This window comes from Sarcophilus harrisii, chromosome 1 (assembly GCF_902635505.1).
Source record: "Sarcophilus harrisii chromosome 1, mSarHar1.11, whole genome shotgun sequence".
NCBI lineage: Eukaryota > Metazoa > Chordata > Mammalia > Dasyuromorphia > Dasyuridae > Sarcophilus > Sarcophilus harrisii.
In genome coordinates this window covers 340207057-340225877 of record NC_045426.1, presented here as the reverse complement: position 1 = coordinate 340225877, position 18821 = coordinate 340207057, and the positions used below count along the sequence as shown (strand labels likewise).

The 18821-nt window shown below is 44.6% G+C and overlaps 1 protein-coding gene across 2 annotated transcripts; it reads right to left on the bottom strand.

The window, feature by feature from the left end:
- Window positions 1–105: 105 nt before the first annotated feature.
- On the bottom strand, window positions 106–18802 carry RHOT2 (ras homolog family member T2). Of its 2 annotated transcripts, none has more exons than XM_031945720.1 (19): window positions 17981–18802; window positions 17776–17834; window positions 14752–14833; window positions 14535–14578; window positions 13937–13990; window positions 12210–12262; window positions 11899–12007; window positions 10690–10791; window positions 9588–9686; window positions 9193–9301; window positions 8633–8753; window positions 7093–7177; window positions 6724–6869; window positions 6516–6616; window positions 6292–6422; window positions 5990–6070; window positions 4685–4807; window positions 4210–4412; window positions 106–3027 (listed from the first exon to the last, which is right to left on the bottom strand). In XM_031945720.1, exons 1-19 carry the CDS (start codon window positions 18015–18017, stop codon window positions 2910–2912), a joined length of 1857 nt encoding a protein of 618 aa, XP_031801580.1. In that variant the 5' UTR covers window positions 18018–18802; the 3' UTR covers window positions 106–2909. The 2 variants fall into 2 exon arrangements, with proteins under 2 accessions (XP_031801580.1, XP_031801581.1); XM_031945721.1 differs by having other exon boundaries at window positions 17776–17829.
- Window positions 18803–18821: the final 19 nt, after the last annotated feature.

Below are 18821 nucleotides of genomic sequence, written 5' to 3'. Positions count from 1 at the left end.
CTTTTGGGTAGTGGTCATGTTTCCTTTGGAGCTCAAGGAAATCGATTTTACAGTGGTCTTTCCAATAACTAATTATTAACCGGATCAAACCCAGCTTTAGTGTGCACACTTATTTTATTGAAAAGTGTTTATCCCATCATAAAATTATATGGCTTTGGACAATGAACATGATAATCAAATAGCAGGTGAGAAGTGGTATTTCTTGGGATCCCAACCCAGACTTTGTTCTTCCTGGGCTGGATAGGAGCAGCATTGGCAGCAGGACACCGGTCCAAATGATGTCAGAGTAGCATGGGGAACAGCCAGTGATAAAACGAGATATCCCAGGCTGAGGTGCTTGGCTAGATTCTCCAAAGCCATGCTGGAGCTGGGAGCATCCTGTTTACCCAGACTTTACTAGTGAAGGCTGGTGACCAGCAGAGCCTCCTAAGATATCTCTCACACCCAGAAAAAACTCAAGGTCTCTTACTACTATGAAAACACCAACTGCCTCTCACATATGTGTCAAGAAATGGCACGGGTAGTCCAACAATTGGGAGTATAGAGAAGCGGGAATACTGGCTTTCAAGAGGAATTTGTACCCAAACTGGAAGTCAGGACACAGAGAACCAGAAGCCCACTCCTCCACGGCATAAGGTTAGTATCTTTTCCTACTCCCTTCAATGATCAAAACTACATCTCAAAGAGAAAATGGACACTCACCCCAAGTTAGTTCTCTTCTAGGACACACTTTGGATTTTGCCCTGTACTTTCTTGGGTTGAATCAGTCCAGTCCCTACCTAGAAATGGCCTGGAGACACAAGCCGGAGAGCAAATGTTCAGCACATATTTATTTAGGAGATAAAGATGGCCAAAACCTCTGTCTCCTCCAGCCCTTTGACTACCAAGCCCGGGCTCTTGAAACCACCTCAGTAGAAACTATGTCACTCCCAGTGACAGAAACCTCTTGACAACATGAGGCAGAGCTAGCTACACAATGCCAACCCCATGACATATCCTAGTTGAATAGGACAATGTACTAATACTCCCTCTTCTTGTCTGCATCTTTATGCCTCTGCTTGCAATCTAAGGGCTGGAGAAGTTTAAGAGATTGTTGTGGGGAAATGCAACACCCCCTTTTTCTACTCATAAAGGAAAGTCACAACTCAGCCTCAAATGGAAAATACCTATTTTAAATACATGAGGCCTCCCCTTTAAAGTAAACTAAGTGAATAACACAGACCCTTGATGTCAGTAAAAACCAAGCACAAAACACTGCTCCAGATACACAGAACCAGGGCTGGAATGTATCTAGGCTGTGACTCTAAAATAGATCCTTTTTTAAAAATAGATTACTGCATAAAAAGGTAGTTTACATAACACTATTGCAATAGTACAACGTAAACTGCCCTACCCTGAGTGTACTTGAAAGGTTCAAGTCTTGCTCCCTGCTTGACTGCTTCTCACCCCTGCCTCAGACTCAGGAGCCAGATGAGGCACTGAGTGCCAAAAGGAGAGGGACAGACAACAGACATGGATATGACAGGGAGATCATTCCTCACAGAAGATTTTTCAAGAAATATGCTTTTATAGTAAGGGACAGAGGAAGAGAAAAAGGAAGACGAGGGAGAAAAGGCATGAATTCCAGCCCACATTAAGACTGAGGATGGGAGCAGCTAGGTCTCAGATACTTAACACTTCTAGCTGTGTGACCCTGGGCAAGTCACTTAAAACTGCCTCAGAAAAAAAAAAAAAAAAAAAAAAAAGCCGAGGATGAAGAAATCTGACAAAAAAGTCACTTTTCAAAGTGTGAGGTGCCAGCAATAGAAAATATAAAATTTCCAGTTTAAATGAGAAACAAAATTAATCTTTTTTTCATGCCCTAATGAGTATGCATACTGAAGTGATAAACAAGGGTTGATTATTTCATCAGTCCAAAATCTGGGTCATTCGTGGTGGAAAAATCCTAACAGTCTCCCTCACTCCAGATGCTGTCCCCCAACCCTATCCTCATTCTTAGATCTGAGTTTCAGCATGTACTTCATGTTAGGAAACCTTAGAGCCCCAAAGCCCCAAAGGAAAAGTTTGGCTGGCTAAGGAGAATTCCAGGTTTGAGGCCACATGCCTCTTCACCACAGGCTCTTTTGGAATTCCCTAATCCTATAATGCCAGCATGGCACAAATCCCTAGAGCAGAGCAAAGCATGTGGCACTCTACAGTCAAGGAGAGGCCAAGGGCATGAGACTGGGAGGAGGAAAATGGAGATGCAGGATGTGGCCCAGAATCCTGCTAGAGATACTACTTTGGGAATCAGTGTCAGATACAGATGAGTAAGCATGGGCCGGGGCCCAGTTTGTGACTAACGGAGGGAAATTTGTACTGCTGAGAACCCTGAAGGCTGTATTTCCGCAGTCTTTCTGGGTGTCAACTCTCCCCACTGTAAGCCTAGGCTGAAAGTTGGGGTCAGAAGGAAATATCTTCCTGTTGACCACCATAGGCTTTCCCTGGAGCTTTGCTGGTTCCATTCCCCTCACACATGTTAGCCTAAAATCAAGCCGGGAAGATAGCCTGAAGCCAGCCCCAAGCCTCTTTTCAGAGTTAGATGTCTTCTTTAGGTGACTGAGCCTGAAAACTGTAAAAACTCTAAAAATATAAGCTATGATCTGAAGGAGGTCCATCTGCTTTCTCAGTCCCTCCCAAGGACCCTGAGATTGGGAACACTGAGTTTAGAGGAGACAGAGGAGAGGGAAGTGGGAGGTGGGTGTATCACGAAACACCAGTCCAGGCTATAGAACGGGCTCTGAGGCAGAGGCAGGCAGAGCTCATCAGGGAGTGTTTCTCCAGGATAGGGGCAGCCTGATCTGCCCTGGCAGGATGGTGAAGAGAAGCCAATTACAGCAACAGTGTCTGGTGGGACCCAGACCCTCCCCTTACTTGTTCTTCACCAGGGTCTTGTAAAGGGTGAATCCAAGGACTGCAGCCACAGTGGCCCCCAGGGTCATCCGGAGCCAAAAGGAGGCTGTGCGGAGTTCTAAATCACTCAAGTGCCTGTAGGAAAGAACACATAAACATTTGGTGAACTCATTCATTCCCCCAGTGCTTTCTCTTGGGCACTATCATCCTCTCCCACGAATAGTCTTTCTCATTTCTATTTTTAAAAAAAGGCTGATTCCAGCCAAATGAACATAGGAAAATCCCAAAGCTCTTAATTCAAAGACTGATGGAAACCCTGGAATAAAAACTATTTACTTGCCAAGAGCAATTGCCCACATTCTTTACTCTGAGCCCAAGAGAGTAAAGCAGATGAGGAAGCACTTCCCACCAGTGTTCAGTGGGCATTATGGACAACATGGGCCCAAGAGCCTTCCTGCTTATAGACCTGCATAGATAATGCCCACTTTACAGGTATCCTATTCTCCACTTTTTTTTTTTTGAGGGCTACTTATGGCATATTTCTAACCTGACACCAGTGTCTTGGAATAACCATCCAGGTTCTCCCCTAAAGTCTCCCTTGATGACACTGGCAGTGAAAGATGACCAGCGGGCAGAATGGTCTGGCCCAGTGTAGTCATCTCCTAAGTAGGATGAGGAAGAAGACAAGAATTGACTTCTCTCATGATTCTCTCTAAGGGAGATGAAAAACACATTGTAGGTGCTCCAGAAATACCAATAACTAGGTTCTAATTGTGTTCAAAATAACTGAATAAGCAGGGATATGGGAAAAGGAGATGAAACATAGGTCCCCCCGGCCTATGAAATCCTTGAGCTTATTACTCTAAATGACATAGGTCAGTTAAATTATTGTAGCGGGAAAAGCACTAACCTAGGAGTTAGAAGCCCCAGGACTGAATCTCAGTTGCTCTTGTGACTCTGAGCAAGTCTCTGAGGTTCACTTTCACCATCCATATGGAGCTAATGATCCCCTCCCTGACCATTTCATAGAGTTGTTAGGAGTGAGTAGCAAATGAGCAAATGGATGTAAAGCACTCTGAAAAATGATGTATTAATGTAAAACATTATTGTTTCCCCTTTATAAACCATTTAGCGCAGCCCCTGGTTTATAGTAAGTGCTTATTTCCTCCCTTCCCTCTCCCTTCTTCAAGGGGCATTAGATTCCCCGAGAAAGCCCTAAGAGGCCGACTCTCCCGTTGGACCCCAAGGACACTGATGTCTGAATGTTTTGGTTTAAAACGACAACTCTCTAGTCAAGATGCTAGCCATGGTACCCACGGGAAAGTGGCCAAAGTTGCCAGCCGAGTGAAAATAGTGGTGCTAGGAGCACTAGGACCCCTGCTGGTGAAAGAGCATGGTGGAGGGAGATGGTGCCTATAGCAGAACTCAGCTGGGGACATCGAATGTTGTGGGATCACTTCTGGCAGATCAGACTTGGAGGCAACAAAGAGGCAGGGGATCTGTCCATCCATGTAGTATTGCTACAGAAAGGAAGAGAATTCAGGTCAGTATGAAGACTATCTCTGTAGGCTCATTAGGGAGGAGGATCTTGGAACCCCAAAGTTTCTGGGAAAAGTACACCTCACCTGGCAGATGACTAAGCATTGAAGAAATGCCTACAACTATGATGGTGAGCATGCTGCCACGTGTAAGCCCACGCCCTCCCCATACCAGGCTCAGTTCTGACCTGAACAGCAAGCTCTGTGCGTCTTTCCTTTCTAGGAAAAGGATCTGAAGCAAATGAATGACTTGCCTTATAAATACTGGTGCAGTAGGTGAAGGATTTAGGGTCATTCGCAGCAAACATCAAGCAGGCGACATCACAGGCTGCACTGGTTGCTGTGGTGAATTGTGTATCTGCTTCTACCTCAGACAGCTGAGGGACAGGAAGACAACAGAGGTGGGGAGCACTGAGTCAGCTCTCAGCAGGCCAGAGTCCAATAAGCTGCAGGTCACTTCCCCATCAAGCCAGGGCCAGAAAAGAAGGCCTCCCACAGCTAACTAAGAATCCCAGAGGTTCCTCTGCTGAGGAGCTAGGCCTAGACCTACTAGTTCAAATTCTCACTTGGTCACCTTGCCTTTGACCATGATCAAGTTCCTTATTACACCTAGCTGGGTCTTTAGCTATAAGCAATGATGAGATCTGCATGCACGAGGGATGCCCAACTATCATGACAGATGTAGAATGTGTCCAAAATGCAAATATAGGCCTTCTAGAAAACTCCACTTCTTAGGCAACATACAGTTTCCCTTACTGTCAGACTTAGCTACCAGAGCAATGACCCCTAACCCTCCTCCCCAGGAAAGAAGAGTTCTCAGAAATATATAAAAGCACATATACCCCAAGCAGATGGAGCTCCCTCAAATCTTTTTAGAGTTTTCAGGCTCAGTCAGTCACCTAAAGAAGTCATCTATTTCTGAGGCACCTAGATATTGCAGTGGATAGAGCACCAGCCCTGAAGTCAGGAGGACCTGAGTTCAAATCTGGCCTCAGACACTGATCACTTCCAAGCTCTGTGACCCTGGGCAAGTCACTTAATCCCAATTGCCTCATCAAAAATAAGTAAAATTTAAAAAAAAAAACAAAAAAAAAAAAAAAAACAGCTATTTCACCATTCATCTGAAAAGAGGCTTGGGGCTGGCTTCAGGAAGTGGGATCTATCTTCCCTGATTGATTTTAGGTCATGCATGAAGGGAAGAAAACCAACAAAACACCAGAAAAAGCCTCTAGGGGTCAACTGGAAAATATTTCCTTCTGAGACCAACTTCAGCCTAGGTTTACAATGCGGAGAGTTGATACCCAGAAGTTATATACACTTTTAAGTGCAAAGATCCCAAAGTGATGAAATTGCACTATGGCCATTGTGGGGAAGGAATGACACCCCAATCCAAAAAGCAAGTATTAGACAGTCCTTGATTCTAGTTCAGACAAAACTCCCATTCGTAGAACTGTCTGAGGGAATTGCAGTCCCATCTCTGGCACAGCTGGATGTTTATTTCCAGGGATGAACAGACCCTTCCCTGAGCTGCCATCACCTCTGAATGACCCCACACTTACTATTAAATATTTCTCCTGCCCGTTGACTTGCACTGTGTTGATAACATGGAAGGACTGTTCTCCTGGATGCTTCCTGAGGGCCTGCAACCAAGGCAGGCACAGGTGAACAGAAGGAAATCAAAGTGATAAAACATATACCCAAAAGGTTCCCCCATCTCCATCTCCAACAAGGTCTGCCTCCCTCACTTGGGGATGAGAAAGCACGAGACACTGTGGCTTTGCTAGCTAAAGAGCAAGACTGATAGACAGTGAGATGAATAAATGGATCTATATACACACAGTGGGAAATGGGACAAACTCACCTCTAAGTTCTTCCCAAGGAAGGCCTGTAGGAATGCTGACTTGCCTACACCCCGAGCACCAATCACTTTACAAAGAAAGACATTCCTCTGTGTCTGTCCCTTTTCCAGGTCCATCTTCTTCTCTCGGGTGACTTTAGCAGAGAAAACAAATGATATGGCCAATGAGTACAAGGAGGTATCTAAGGATGTCTCACATTCATGGGAATTGAAGAAAGGCTACCCACCTGTGATGGCATGTGTTTGAGAGTCTTGCTCACACAGAATAGGGTAACCCAGGTAACCAAGGTGCTCTAGGCAGTGATGAATGTTGAGGTAGGTTACTAACCTGGGGAAGCATGAAAAGAGAATGCAGCCAGTTATGTTGAAGAAGGGAAGGGAAAATGAAGTCTAAAGTGAACATGTGTTAAGGGGATGGATAGGGACTACGCTTACGTCCACTGGCAGAGGAATCCATGCAGGGAAAGCAGGCCTTTATCATTGGTGCATACCGTATTGTAGAGTTCAGGGCCCCAAGGCAGAGAAGGGAATGGGCTAAAGAAGCTCTGAAGCTCAGAAGGGGAGAGTGCTCCATCTTGGTCCTAGAAACACAAAAGTGTCTCAAGTGACCACCTTGAAAAGGGTGGTCCAATGCAGCTAGGATGACATAACTATAGGCGCATCATGACTAGGGAGGTAGAACAGGCAGGGAAATGTGTTTATGGTTTTGACATGTGGGAGAGACTGCGGAGAAACATGCAAGATCTAGTGAAGAGAATAACAGTAGTTGTTCTGGGTGAATTTGAAAGGTGTTTTTATTCTCACCTTGTCATGCTTCTCAAACATCTTTTGCAAAAACTGGTAACCAAAGTGATTGAGCTCAGTGGTACAGCCAGGAGGAACACGGATCCTGGAGGTGGAAAAGGAAAATTGTTAGGGTGGGTGTGGAATGAGGAGATGGGGCCTGAAGCAATTAACTACTTACTCAACCCTGACAGAGGACTGGGGATTACTCTCAAGTTATAGCTTCCACTGATCACAGCTCACCCCTAGTTAACCACTGTTAACAAATGGCTTATTCGGAATACCCTGCTGACCTAAGTAGGTCAGCAAATAAATACATACAAATTAATTCTGACCTAGATACACTTAAACTAAAGGAATTATTATTATCTTTTATAAACCATCCCTGTATGAAACCTCTAAGAGTAGAAAGAAGGTTACTACATTGTTTACCATAACTGTACTCCCGATAGGAGGGCAGCTACTATCTGCCCAATTAGTACAAAGACTTTTACTTTATATTCTATTGTATTTTTATTTATCCTGTTAAATATTTTCCAATTATTTTTAAAATAGTATTTTATTATTCCCAATTACACATAAAGATAGTGCTCAACATCATTTTTTATTAAATTTAGAGCTCCAAATTTTTTCTCCCTCTCTCCCTCTTTCCGCCTTCCCCAGGATGGCAAGCAATCTGATTTAAGTTATACAAGTGCAGTCATGTAAATATGCTTCCACATTACTCATGTTGTGAAAGAAGAAACAGAACATATGGGAAAAGCCATGAAAAAAAACAAATAAAAGAGAAAATAGAAAGTTTTGTTCTGCATTCAGACTCCATAGTTCTTTCTTTGGATGTAAATAGCCTTTTCCATCATGTCTTTGGAACTGGCTGAGAAGAGTTAAGTCAGTCATAGCAGTTCATGGCAAAATGTTGCTGTTATTGTATTATGTAGTCTCTTAATTGTCTACCTCTGGGGCAATGCTTCTGGAAAGCAAGTCACATATAGCAACAGAGACTGGGCATGCCCCCTGCCCTCTCCTTCCTATAGACCCTGGATGTCTACAATGATTTTCTTCCTGATGACAGGCAACCTATTGTGCTTGGGCACTGAGCTAAGATGGTTGGGGAATAACAGCAGCAAACCCTAATGTGACTGAATCAGGGATTGATTATTGTGCTAAATATGTTTTATGTTTGAGATAGTGCTCAGATTTGCCTTTCTGTTTGGAAAACATGGTTGTCTGGCTGTCAGTTCTATGACCCCAACTACAACAAGCCTTCTTGACACATGGCAGTTGAGACAGCTCCAGGGGAATCACCACATTGGCCTTTTCTGTACTCAGTTATGGTACTCCTGGTTACCCCTTCTTTACCAGGAGTACCATAACCGAGTAACTAGGACTACCAGCTTCACTCATCAACTGAAAGGAGGTCTTATTAGGCTAGAATGGCAGCGTAATTCCACCACACCCCATGAGGTTAACGAGGGAGGCACAGAGCCTGGCTTCTTAGGGAAACCAAAGCTTAGCATGGTTCTCTAGCTCCTTCCCCTTCAGACCTCAGAGTGTCACATACAGTGGGTGAAGATAGTCATCAGTCAGGTGTAGCTCATCATCATAGCCAAAGCGGCGAAGGATGGTCCAGGTGGTCTCATGACGGCCCCTCTGAATGAAGAGGGTATTCAGAAAGAGGAAACCTGTAGGAGAAGTAGGAGCAGCAATTATAAAGGCAATTCATAGCCAGGGAGCAATTTCAGATTTGTTATCAAACCTCTGAAATTCAGGGATGAGGCAAGCTCCCTTGACCTGGCCAAATGGATCAAGCAATATAATGGACATCGAGGAAATGGAATACATTTCTGTTTCTGTCTAATTTTTCACTCACAGTGACTGCAGGGCAAGTCAGTTAAAGTTTTGGAGACCTCATTAAAGACATAAGCTTAAAAAAGATAATCCAAGTCATCAAGGACAGGAAGAGAGCTCTGTGTATACCAGTCTGAACTCAAAGCAGAATTTGATAATATAACAGTCAGCAAAGCCACCTCCCTGTCTGCTCGTGTTCCTGGTGTGGACAACCTGATGGGAAGTTCTTGAAGTAAGAAGTGAAGGGAGACATCCATACAAGTCAAAAATTACCATCCAAACTCAGCCCATCATCCTTCACACCATCTGTTGTGTTCTTACACACCACCATCTTCACGTCCTCCAGGGCTTGGGGGGCCAAAGGATTTCCAAAGCATGATTTCTGACCACAAGAGAAATAGAGATGTTACATTAAGAGAGTGGATAAGGCAAAGATTTTCAGCATGATTGCTACATAGAAAAGCCTGCAAACACCTAGCTAGACACAGCTCTGAGCTTCTATCAGAGGTTGGTTGTAAACCCAGAAGAAAGGAGAACTGGGCAGGGCTGTTCCAACTGAATGTGACAAGGTAGAAGCAGCAAGTGGAAAATGCCAAAATGCTCAAGGAGATGCTTCTTACATGACAACAGTCCCTACTATAGCTACAGCGATTCCCTGATGTGCTCACCTGAAAGTAATTGAGCTCATCATCACTCAGCACCTGGTTGTTGTCCTGGTCAGAGAGTCTGAAGATGCGGGTGAGTGCTTGGGCACAAGCTGGTCTTAGCTGTGAGGAAACAAACTAAAACTCGTCCACCTAGCAAAGTCACATGAAGCCAACCCCTAAACCACAAAGAAGCCAAACATTCCTAGAAATGGAAGGACTTAGGAAACAGAACTGGGAGGCAATCTTCTCTACTTCCCATTACCCACTTGGTAAATTAGCCATTCTTCTCTCTGCTTCCATCATTCCATTCTTGGTCACACTTAACCAAGAGCAAATGGGGTTAAAAAAAAAAAAAAAAAAAAAAAAAAGGAAGGTTAATATAGCCATCTATTTTGTCTTGGGAGCAGATCAGGCAAGGGCTAGGAAGGGAAAGAAGCCAAACTTGGAGTTAAAACCAGGGCTGAGGAGTATATGCCTGCAATAACATATGGTTCTGTTGTCTCCCACTGACACAAATGTTTCAGAATTAGCTATCTTCCCTTGGATAGCATCTGTGGCTTGCACCACCAAACACTATGGTTGTTGGAAGGATACAAGTAAAATGTATAAAAGATGGACCCCAAAAGTATCCAATATGAATTAATGGTGTGTGCTGTGTGCCAAAAAAAATGGTACCATTAGGAGTTCCAGATATAAGGGCTCTGTGTTTTTTAGGCCTAGGGGTACCTTTAGCTGGCAGCACTCAGTCTTGAGCTTTTGGTTCATGTTAAACTAAACTAAAGTTCTAGGCCAACTAGAAAAGGTACTGAATATTACAATGAGGAGATCTGGATTCTAATTCCAGCTATGCTTATAACTCATTTTCCTCTCTTTAAGGTTTGTTCCCTTATCTGTAAAATAAGCTGGTTAGACAAAGTAATCTGCCATTCTATGATTCTCTGATCAAAGGACTATACCAGTTTGAGATGCCTTTCCTGAAACAGGCTTGAAAACAAACAAAAAAAAATATGTTAAAGGATTAAATGGGTGAATGTTCAGTAGTCAGCTTTCAGATACTTCTGGCTTCAAAGGGGATGCCAAACCCAAGTGGGCCTTCATCTTCACAGATACCCAACATTCTCACCTGCTTCTCTTCTGGATCATACAACGGGGCAGTAGGGTGTAAAACTGCCTTTTGAGCATAATAGAATAATTCCGAGATGTTTTTCAAGTTCTTGGCAGAACACTAGGAGAAACACAACAAAACAGAGCATGAGCAAGGAACACAACTATTCCTCAAGGTTCCAGAAGATGGATCTGAGATCAGGAGAAATCAAGTCAGAATACCATTCAAGAACAAAACTGACAGTAACATAGAACTGCTACCATCACTATTCTTATTAGTAGCAATATACAGCTTTGCTCAGGACAGTTCTTCCCTGCTCTGCTTTGAAAATTGGAACAATTCATCTGGCTGTAAATCATGGAAGGGCAGAGAAGCACGCTGAATACACAAAAGGATGACCCTGGATTACTTCCTCCTGTCAAGGAGAAAGTTTAACTTTGGCCTGGCATTTCAAATCTCTCCATAAAGTGGCTCAAATTTCCTTTTCTAGCTTTACTTTTCACTACTCCCCTACCAAGAATTTCTTTAGTGAAGCAAATTATTTAGCTTCCCTCCAAAACACCTTGCACTGTTCCTCTACTTCCTTTTACTTGGATTGTTTCCCTTTCCACCACCTGGATACTGTTCTCACTCCTTTACACTTGTCCTAATCCTGTCCATTCATAAACACACAGTTCAAATCCCCACTTCCTACAGGAAGCTTTCTCTGACCACACCAGCTGGTGATTTTTCTCTCCTTTTTACAATAGAATTGAAATGAATTCCTGACTCCTACAGCTTTTCTTGGCTATCTCATTTGTTGCTTGAAGTATGTTTTCTTTTTATGTCTTATCCTTCAACTAGACTAAAGACTCTTAAAGGAAGACACCATGATTTTTCTGGATTCTCTGTGGTTCTACAACAATGATAAAATAGACAAGTACTACAGAGGAAACACGGTGGAAATAATCCCAGATCTAACATATGCCCCTTATTAAATTGGTGATTTAATTAGATTCTTTCACAATAAGGGAACTATGCTAAAGTGATCCTTTTGTCATTTACTTTTTAAAAATAATAGCTTTTTATTTTTCAAAATACATGCAAAATTCATCCTGGCAAAACCTCATGCTCCATATTTTTCTCCTTCCCCTCTCCCTGAGGCAGCAAGAAATCCAAGATAGATTAAACGTATCATTTATTTCTATTTCTTGTTTGTGTCCTCTCCAGTCCTGGTCTGTCACTCACCTCTACACATGTCTCTATCTCAGAAAACTGATTCATGATTGGCAGAATGGTCTCCATGGAGCTTCCAGAACGTAGGTCTGACTTGTTTCCCACCAGAATGATAGGGATTCTGGGAAGATAATAAAAAATGGAGGCTTTTCAGAAGGAAAGGATTGGGAGAGCAGTGGATAGACTTAATTGCTATCTACTAGTCCTCCAATCCTTCCCCTCTGAAAAGTCTCCTAAGTACAAGTGATGGGAAGGGTTGTGCTTAGAATACAGGCCATACCAAAGCCACCTCCCACTCATTCCAGAATAATCACATTTAGTACCTGGGCCCTTTATCTGCTTTCCCATTCACCAATGGAATCCACTTTGTTCGGATCTGAAAAATGAAACACCCCCTCAACATTCAGAAAACATTTATTGAGCACCCACCATATAGATGATTAAGACAGATCTTATCCCAAGGAAACTTTCTTTCTAGAAATAAGGGATTAGATATAAGGGACTGATACAAACTGAACCTGTGATTTTACAACAATAAGGAATTCCCTCTACCAATCCAAGGGAATGCCGCCTTTTAAACTTATAGCCATTAAAGAATAGCCTAGAGTAGTGGTGTCAAAATCGAACATAAATAGATCCTGTAGCAGCATAACAACTTGGAAAACTATAAATTAATATTGTCTATTTGATATATTTTTATTTATTTTGTTAAAACACTTCCCAATTACATTTTAATCTGGTTCGATCGGCACTCTGGAATAGTGGCTCTTGAATCTGACACCTCTAGCCTAGAGGGTAAGTGTTTTGCCCAAAGTCACAGAGACAGTATGTGCCAGAAATAGGACTTGAACCCGGGTCTTCCAGGTTTTGAAGCCAATTCTTTATCCCCTGAGCTATTCTGACTTTTAAGTGGAGATATGTGCACAAATAGCTACAAAATGAGGCAAGTACGATTAGTTTCATGGAAGTTAAATAGAAAAAACTGACTTTTAGCTGGGTGAATCAGGGAAAATTTAATAATGAGGGGTTACATTTGAATCAATATCACAACAGCCAAACAGACCAATAAGCCACATGCTGGGCAAAGACACACATTAGCTCCAAATTCCCAATGAAGGAAGCAACCTACCCTGGGCTGTCAGTCTTGTTAATAGCAATCTCCCACAAATACTAGACCACATTGTTCTTGGTACAGATCCAGAAGACCTTGCCCTTTGACCAGAGGCTTTCTACTTTATATAGTTTATCCTTAAGAGAACAGGGTGGCCTCTCAGGGAGATGCTCAAATTTCACCAGGCAAGAAGGAAACCTTGCAAAATTGCCCCTTATTCATTCATTGGCCCATCTAAGGTGAGTAATGATTTATGTCAGATGGCAAAGAAAATGAAATTCACTGCCTGCAATCATTCCAGAGAAGAGAGCAAGCAACACAAAATATAAACTTACAGCACTCTCGTCCTTACAACCAGCTCTGTAATATTCCTAAGATATTATAGAGAGGGCTATGCAGTCATAAGGACTTTTCCCCTTCCCCTCAGCCTTTGCAAATTTCCCCATTTTTTGTTTTTTAACATCTTACAGCTATAGAAAAAAAGGTAAAGAGATATGAAGACAGGGAGAGGTGTAAACCTGCCTACTTTTAGTTGACTTTGGTAAAATATTAAAGAGAAGAATTTAAAATTATTCTTAAAATGAGATTTAATGGTTCTCTGTAGATTCTAATCACAAGTTTTTATGGCCCCAATAACAAATTATTGAGAAGTAGCTGCTTCACAAAACTTCTATAAAAAAGTCTTGGCAATAAGGTAACCCACCCTTAACATTTACATCACTTACAACACTTCCAATCATTCCTTCAGTAGACTATATATGGCTCTACATAGGTTTGTGTCTTCAGCTTCTTGTGGATTTCTCCTCCCAACCCTGTCCTACACCACCTCTTATTATTGGTCTCTGTACATAGTGGGAGCTAATCATTATGGATCGACTTCTAAGAGAAGGCAGCAACTGTAGGTCCTATGCAACAGTTTGAGGGTGAACACTATCTTACCTTCTCAATAGTGGAATCCTCAGAAACATCATACACCATGCACACTACATTTGCCTGCAAAAAGAATACACAATGGGAATGAGATATTAGAAGCTAGATCATCCAATGCTCTTCCTAAAACAAGGAGATCGTTGCTCTTACAAAATCTTCCCATCTTTCTTTTTCCCTGTTCATCACTACATTCCATGCCCTCCTGCTTAAGTGTTGCCAGACTTAGTTCAGGAGTTGAGACTATTACCTGGGTTGGCATTTTATTCGTGGTCCATATACAAGGAACGATGGTTCTAAAAAGGGGAGTGACTAAGCATTGGCCTACCAAAGCCAGTCCCTTTGCAAAGAAAACCTCTGTCAAGCTCATACCCTAGAATCTTAGAATATTAGGAAAAAAAGGGCTTCAATGTTTGCCTAAGTCTAACCCTGTTCACAATATGAATGGAAGCCTCATTGGAGACCTGAAAAAAGGAAAGGGACTTATCTAAGGTCATACATAAAGCAAAGCCATGATGAGAACCAAGTTTCCAGATTCTTGTTGGTTTGTTGTTTTTTTCCCACCACATTCTTCCTATTTCCCGTTTTACTCCACAGTTTATAATCTCACCTTGTGGATCTCATCCTGTAGCTCTTCTTCCGTCTGTTCTGTTTCTGAAATGAAAAGACACCATTACCCAATGTTGAATTACCCTCTTGTACTTGATCCCTGGATCAAGTCAGGGCAGAACAGTGGTGTGTAGGATGATTTCCACTGAGGAAGCTGCTTCTGGGAGCAGATATGGACTGCAGTGTTTGCCCAGGGACACAGAGGGGAAGGGACCTACCTGAGTAATCAACAATGTGAGTGGGCACCTTCTCAGGGGTAACATCAGCTGGGATTGTGATCTCTTCAGCTCGAGGGGGAACCTTAGAAAAACAAATGTTCACATAAGGGCAGAGATGATTTGTGGGTAAAGAGTAGGATTCAACAGTGAAAACAGACTATGCCAGTAAGAAAAAAAAAATCTTACAACCTCTAGTCACAAGAATGAGGCCAAAATCCTGAGGCACAAAGACACAAAAGCTAGATAATATAAAACCTTTCTCAGACCACAAGTCATTGCACCCATTGTTCCAGGAACCAGTCAGTAACTTTTCCCCTGTGATTCAGGAGAAATCTTGATAAACATGATGGGAAAATTTTAGTAGCCTAGTCACTTGCTTTCATCAATTCCCTCAATGTCAAGACTGAGGTAAAAAATAACCCCTTTAAAAAAGGTGACATTAACCTGGCCTGGCAACTTGCAAGCTACCTAGAAGCTGCAGAAGAGATGATACTGCCCATAACACTGGCCATCAGTCCCTTACAAATATTCCTTATAATGCATGGAGTCCAAGACTATTTTCATGTCCTATCATGATCCTCTAAAAAGAAAAAATCACCTTGCATGGGCATAAGCTCAGAGGATTATAAATTTATAGCCAGAGAAACTGGAAACTGAGTGGATACCAATCAACTGGAGAATGGTTGAATAAATTGTGGTATATGAAAGTTATGGAATATTATTGTTCTGTAAGAAATGACGAGCAGGAAGATTTCAGAAAGGCCTGGAGAGACCTATATAACTGATGCTGAGTGAAATGAGCAGGACCAGAAGATCATTATATACTTCAACAACAATACTATATGATGATCAATTCTGATGGATGTGGCTCTCTTCAACAATGAGATGCACCAAATCAGTTCCATTTGTTCAATAATAAATAGAATCAGTTACACCCAGCGAAAGAACTCTGGGAAATAAATGAGTGTGAACCATTACATAGTATTTCCAATTTCTCTGTTTTTGTCCACTTGCATTTTTGATTTCCTTCATAGGTTAATTGTACATTATTTCAAAGTTCGGTTCTTCTTGTGCAGCAAAATAACTGTATGGACATGTATACATGTATTGTATTTAATATTTACTTTAACATATTTAACATGTATTGGTTTACCTGCTATCTGGGGGAGGGAGTGGGAGGAAGGAGGAGAAAAATGGGAACAAAAGGTTTTGCAAGGGTCAATGCTGAAAAAAATTACCCAGGGTCAATGCTGAAAAAATTACCCATGTATATATCTTGTATATAAAAAACTATAACAAAAATAAAAAAATTTATAGCTAGAAAGGACCCAAAAAGTCATCTAGTCCTACCTTAAATATCCCCCTCCTTTCCTCTCCCCATTTTATGGATGAGGAAACAGTTCCAAAGAGACCATGGTCATGGGCAGGAAATAGCTTAGATTCAGATTCAGGTTCTTGGACTCCAAAGTCAATTTAGCCACTCCCCCAGCTTGAGAAGCCTCAGTATCTCCCTATTGTAACTCTTCACCATTTGGCTAACCTTTTTAAAGTTACTCCCCACAACATATTGTATAAATCAACTAACCTAGCATGCTTGGTGGTCTCTAAGACAACATTCCAGCTCCATATTTTTCCCTATTCCATACCTGGAAGAGGAATCTGTCATTTCCACCTCTCAGAACATCTTTAATCTGTTCAGTGTTAAGTTAAAAGCCATTTTTCTAAAAGAGCCATTTTCTTAATTCCTCAATCTTAGTCACCTCCCTAGGTCCCAGCCAATCTGTATTTGTTTTGTATATGTTATGTATTTGTGTATTTATAAACATGATGTATCTCTGGTAGAACAGAAGCTCATTCTAGGCGGGGACTGTCTTTGTATTTGCATTCTCAGTGCCTGTCTAAGCATGTGTCACATCGGCCTGTGATGTTTTGATTTTCTTATTTTGTATTTCTGCCATTTCTCCCCCTCTCTCCCCCGCAAGACGGAGTCATTTAATTTGGGGTGAGACTGACCGGAGGATGGCAGAAATACAAAATAAGAAAATCAAAACATCACAGGCCTTAGGGAAGTCACAATTTCACTGCCTGAAAACAAGGCCGTACAGTGTCCACAGTTCTATGCACGCCACATACCAATGAATGAAAATAAGGATTCCCCAATTCCTCGGCCCACCTGGGTGACCCAAAGCCTCTTGAAGACAGCTGACCCGGAGGGCCGCTTAAGGCTAAAGCCCAGTAATCTCTGGGGGCGGTCCTGCTCACTAGGAGCACAGAGCAGCTTTCCAAAGGACACGGAGCACCAAGCAGCCAACGCCAGACACTCTGGCAGGGTAAGTACAAAAGCGGACTAGACTGGAGATCGGAAACACGGAGATCATCCAGGCCAACCCTTCACTGTCCGCCCTGTAAGGGGACCAGGAACGAGGCAATTCAAGCGTGCAGGTACTAAACGGGGAAGTCAGAATTACGGCCAAGGCCCCTCCGCTGCACGGCGGCATTTGTTGTCCGAGACCGTCCTGAAGACCGGAGTTCAAATCCTGGCTTGGCTGCGCCCTTGACCCTGGGGGTGGGACAAATCTTTCCCTCTGGGGGGCTCAGGCCGACTAGATGATTTCTAATGTTCTCCTCAGGCCTGGAGTTCTCCGTGTCCGCCGTCCTACCTCTGCCTTTCATTCTGGGGTTCGGTGACCTTACAGAGTTGTCCTTGCTGGGGCTCGGAGGGGGTGGAACTCAGCATTCCCAGACGTCCCCCAGAGCCACGCCCCCGGGGCGGAGTCACCGCCTCCTCGGGGGCGGCCCCTCCCGTCCGAGCCGGCCCTGCCGCCGGACAGCCGCCCTCGGCGAGCCCCGCCCCCCCCCCCCCCCCCCCCCCCCCCCCCGCAGGCCTCCACGAGGCCGAGGGCAGCCCCGGGCCCCGATCCCGATGCTCCGCTCCTCCGTCACTCGGAGCCAGGGGCGCCCGCGGCCCCGGCTTCCCGCTCTGCAGAGTGGGGGCAGGCACGGCGGCGCGGGGGCGGCACTCACCTCCTCCGGGAACTCCTCGCCCACCAGGGCCATTATCAGGGAGGTCTTCCCCACCTGGGCTGCGGGAGGAGACAGGAGGGGGCGGGTCAGCGCGGCGCCCTCGCGGCCCCTCGCCCAAGGTCAAGCCAGCAGCTTTCAGCCCCTGTCCCCCGCCGCCCGCGAACGCCCGGGCTGACGGAACCCGGCTCCCCGCCGCCGTGCTCACCCTCGCCCAGCAGCAGGATCCGCACGTCCCGCTTCATGGCTGCAGGAGAGGCCACGGCTCCACTCCGCCGGCCGCTGGCCGCCCTCAAACCGCCCTTCCGGCCCAGCTTCTGCCCGGCCCGCCAACCCGCACCAGAGAGCGCCGGGAGCCGGCTCCCGGCCTAGAGCGGCTCCCGGCCTAGAGCGGCTCCCGGCAGCCACGGCGCACGCGCCGCGGCGCCACCTCGTGCTCCTCGATGGGCACTGCACCCGGGCCGCTCGCGCGGACCGCTTTCTCCCCAAGGCCGCCCACAGGCCTCGGGGAAGTGTTTAGGAGGTGCTCTGCCGCTGCAGAACGAGGCACGCACCTTCCATCTGCCCACTGCCGTGTCCGAAGGGGGGCTGTTTCGGTGGGTGGGAAATGGTTTTTCCGAGAAAAACAAAAACAAAAACCGAGCACTGGCCTTGGGGTCGGGAGGCTTGGGTCTGAACTCGCTACCTGGTCATGGGAAAGGTCAGTCCCAATCAGACCAGGAGGTGCCTGCTTGGGACTCTGCCCTGGAGGCCCCTGGAGGCCCCTGGAGTCGGTGAGTGCTGAGGAGGGCAGCTTGAGAGGGGGCCGGCATGCCTCCCGGGAGGCTCCTGACCCCGCTGCCACTGTGGCTTCATCTGTAAGGTAGGGATAATGGAAGTAGGGGGAGAAGGGGAAGCAAGAGGCTGAGGCCCTGAAGAATTAGGCAGGAGCCCTCACCGGAACCTCTGGCTTCTCCCAGTGAAGCCACAAACCTTTTCCCTGGAGTTCATGAAGTTTCCTCCTCTTCCTCAGAATGGGTCAAGCCGGCAAAGTGGGGTTCCTCTTCTCC

Bases quoted from the DNA above. Each gene is read 5' to 3' on its own strand.
- RHOT2 (XM_031945720.1), bottom strand. From the start codon at position 18,017: ATGAAGCGGGACGTGCGGATCCTGCTGCTGGGCGAGG. The intron at 14,579-14,751 runs GTAGGTCCCTTC...TTTTCATTTCAG, and splicing joins TCACATTGTTGATTACTCAG to AAACAGAACAGACGGAAGAA. The intron at 6,870-7,092 runs GTGAGAATAAAA...TTGTGTTTCTAG, and splicing joins TGTTTGAGAAGCATGACAAG to GACCAAGATGGAGCACTCTC.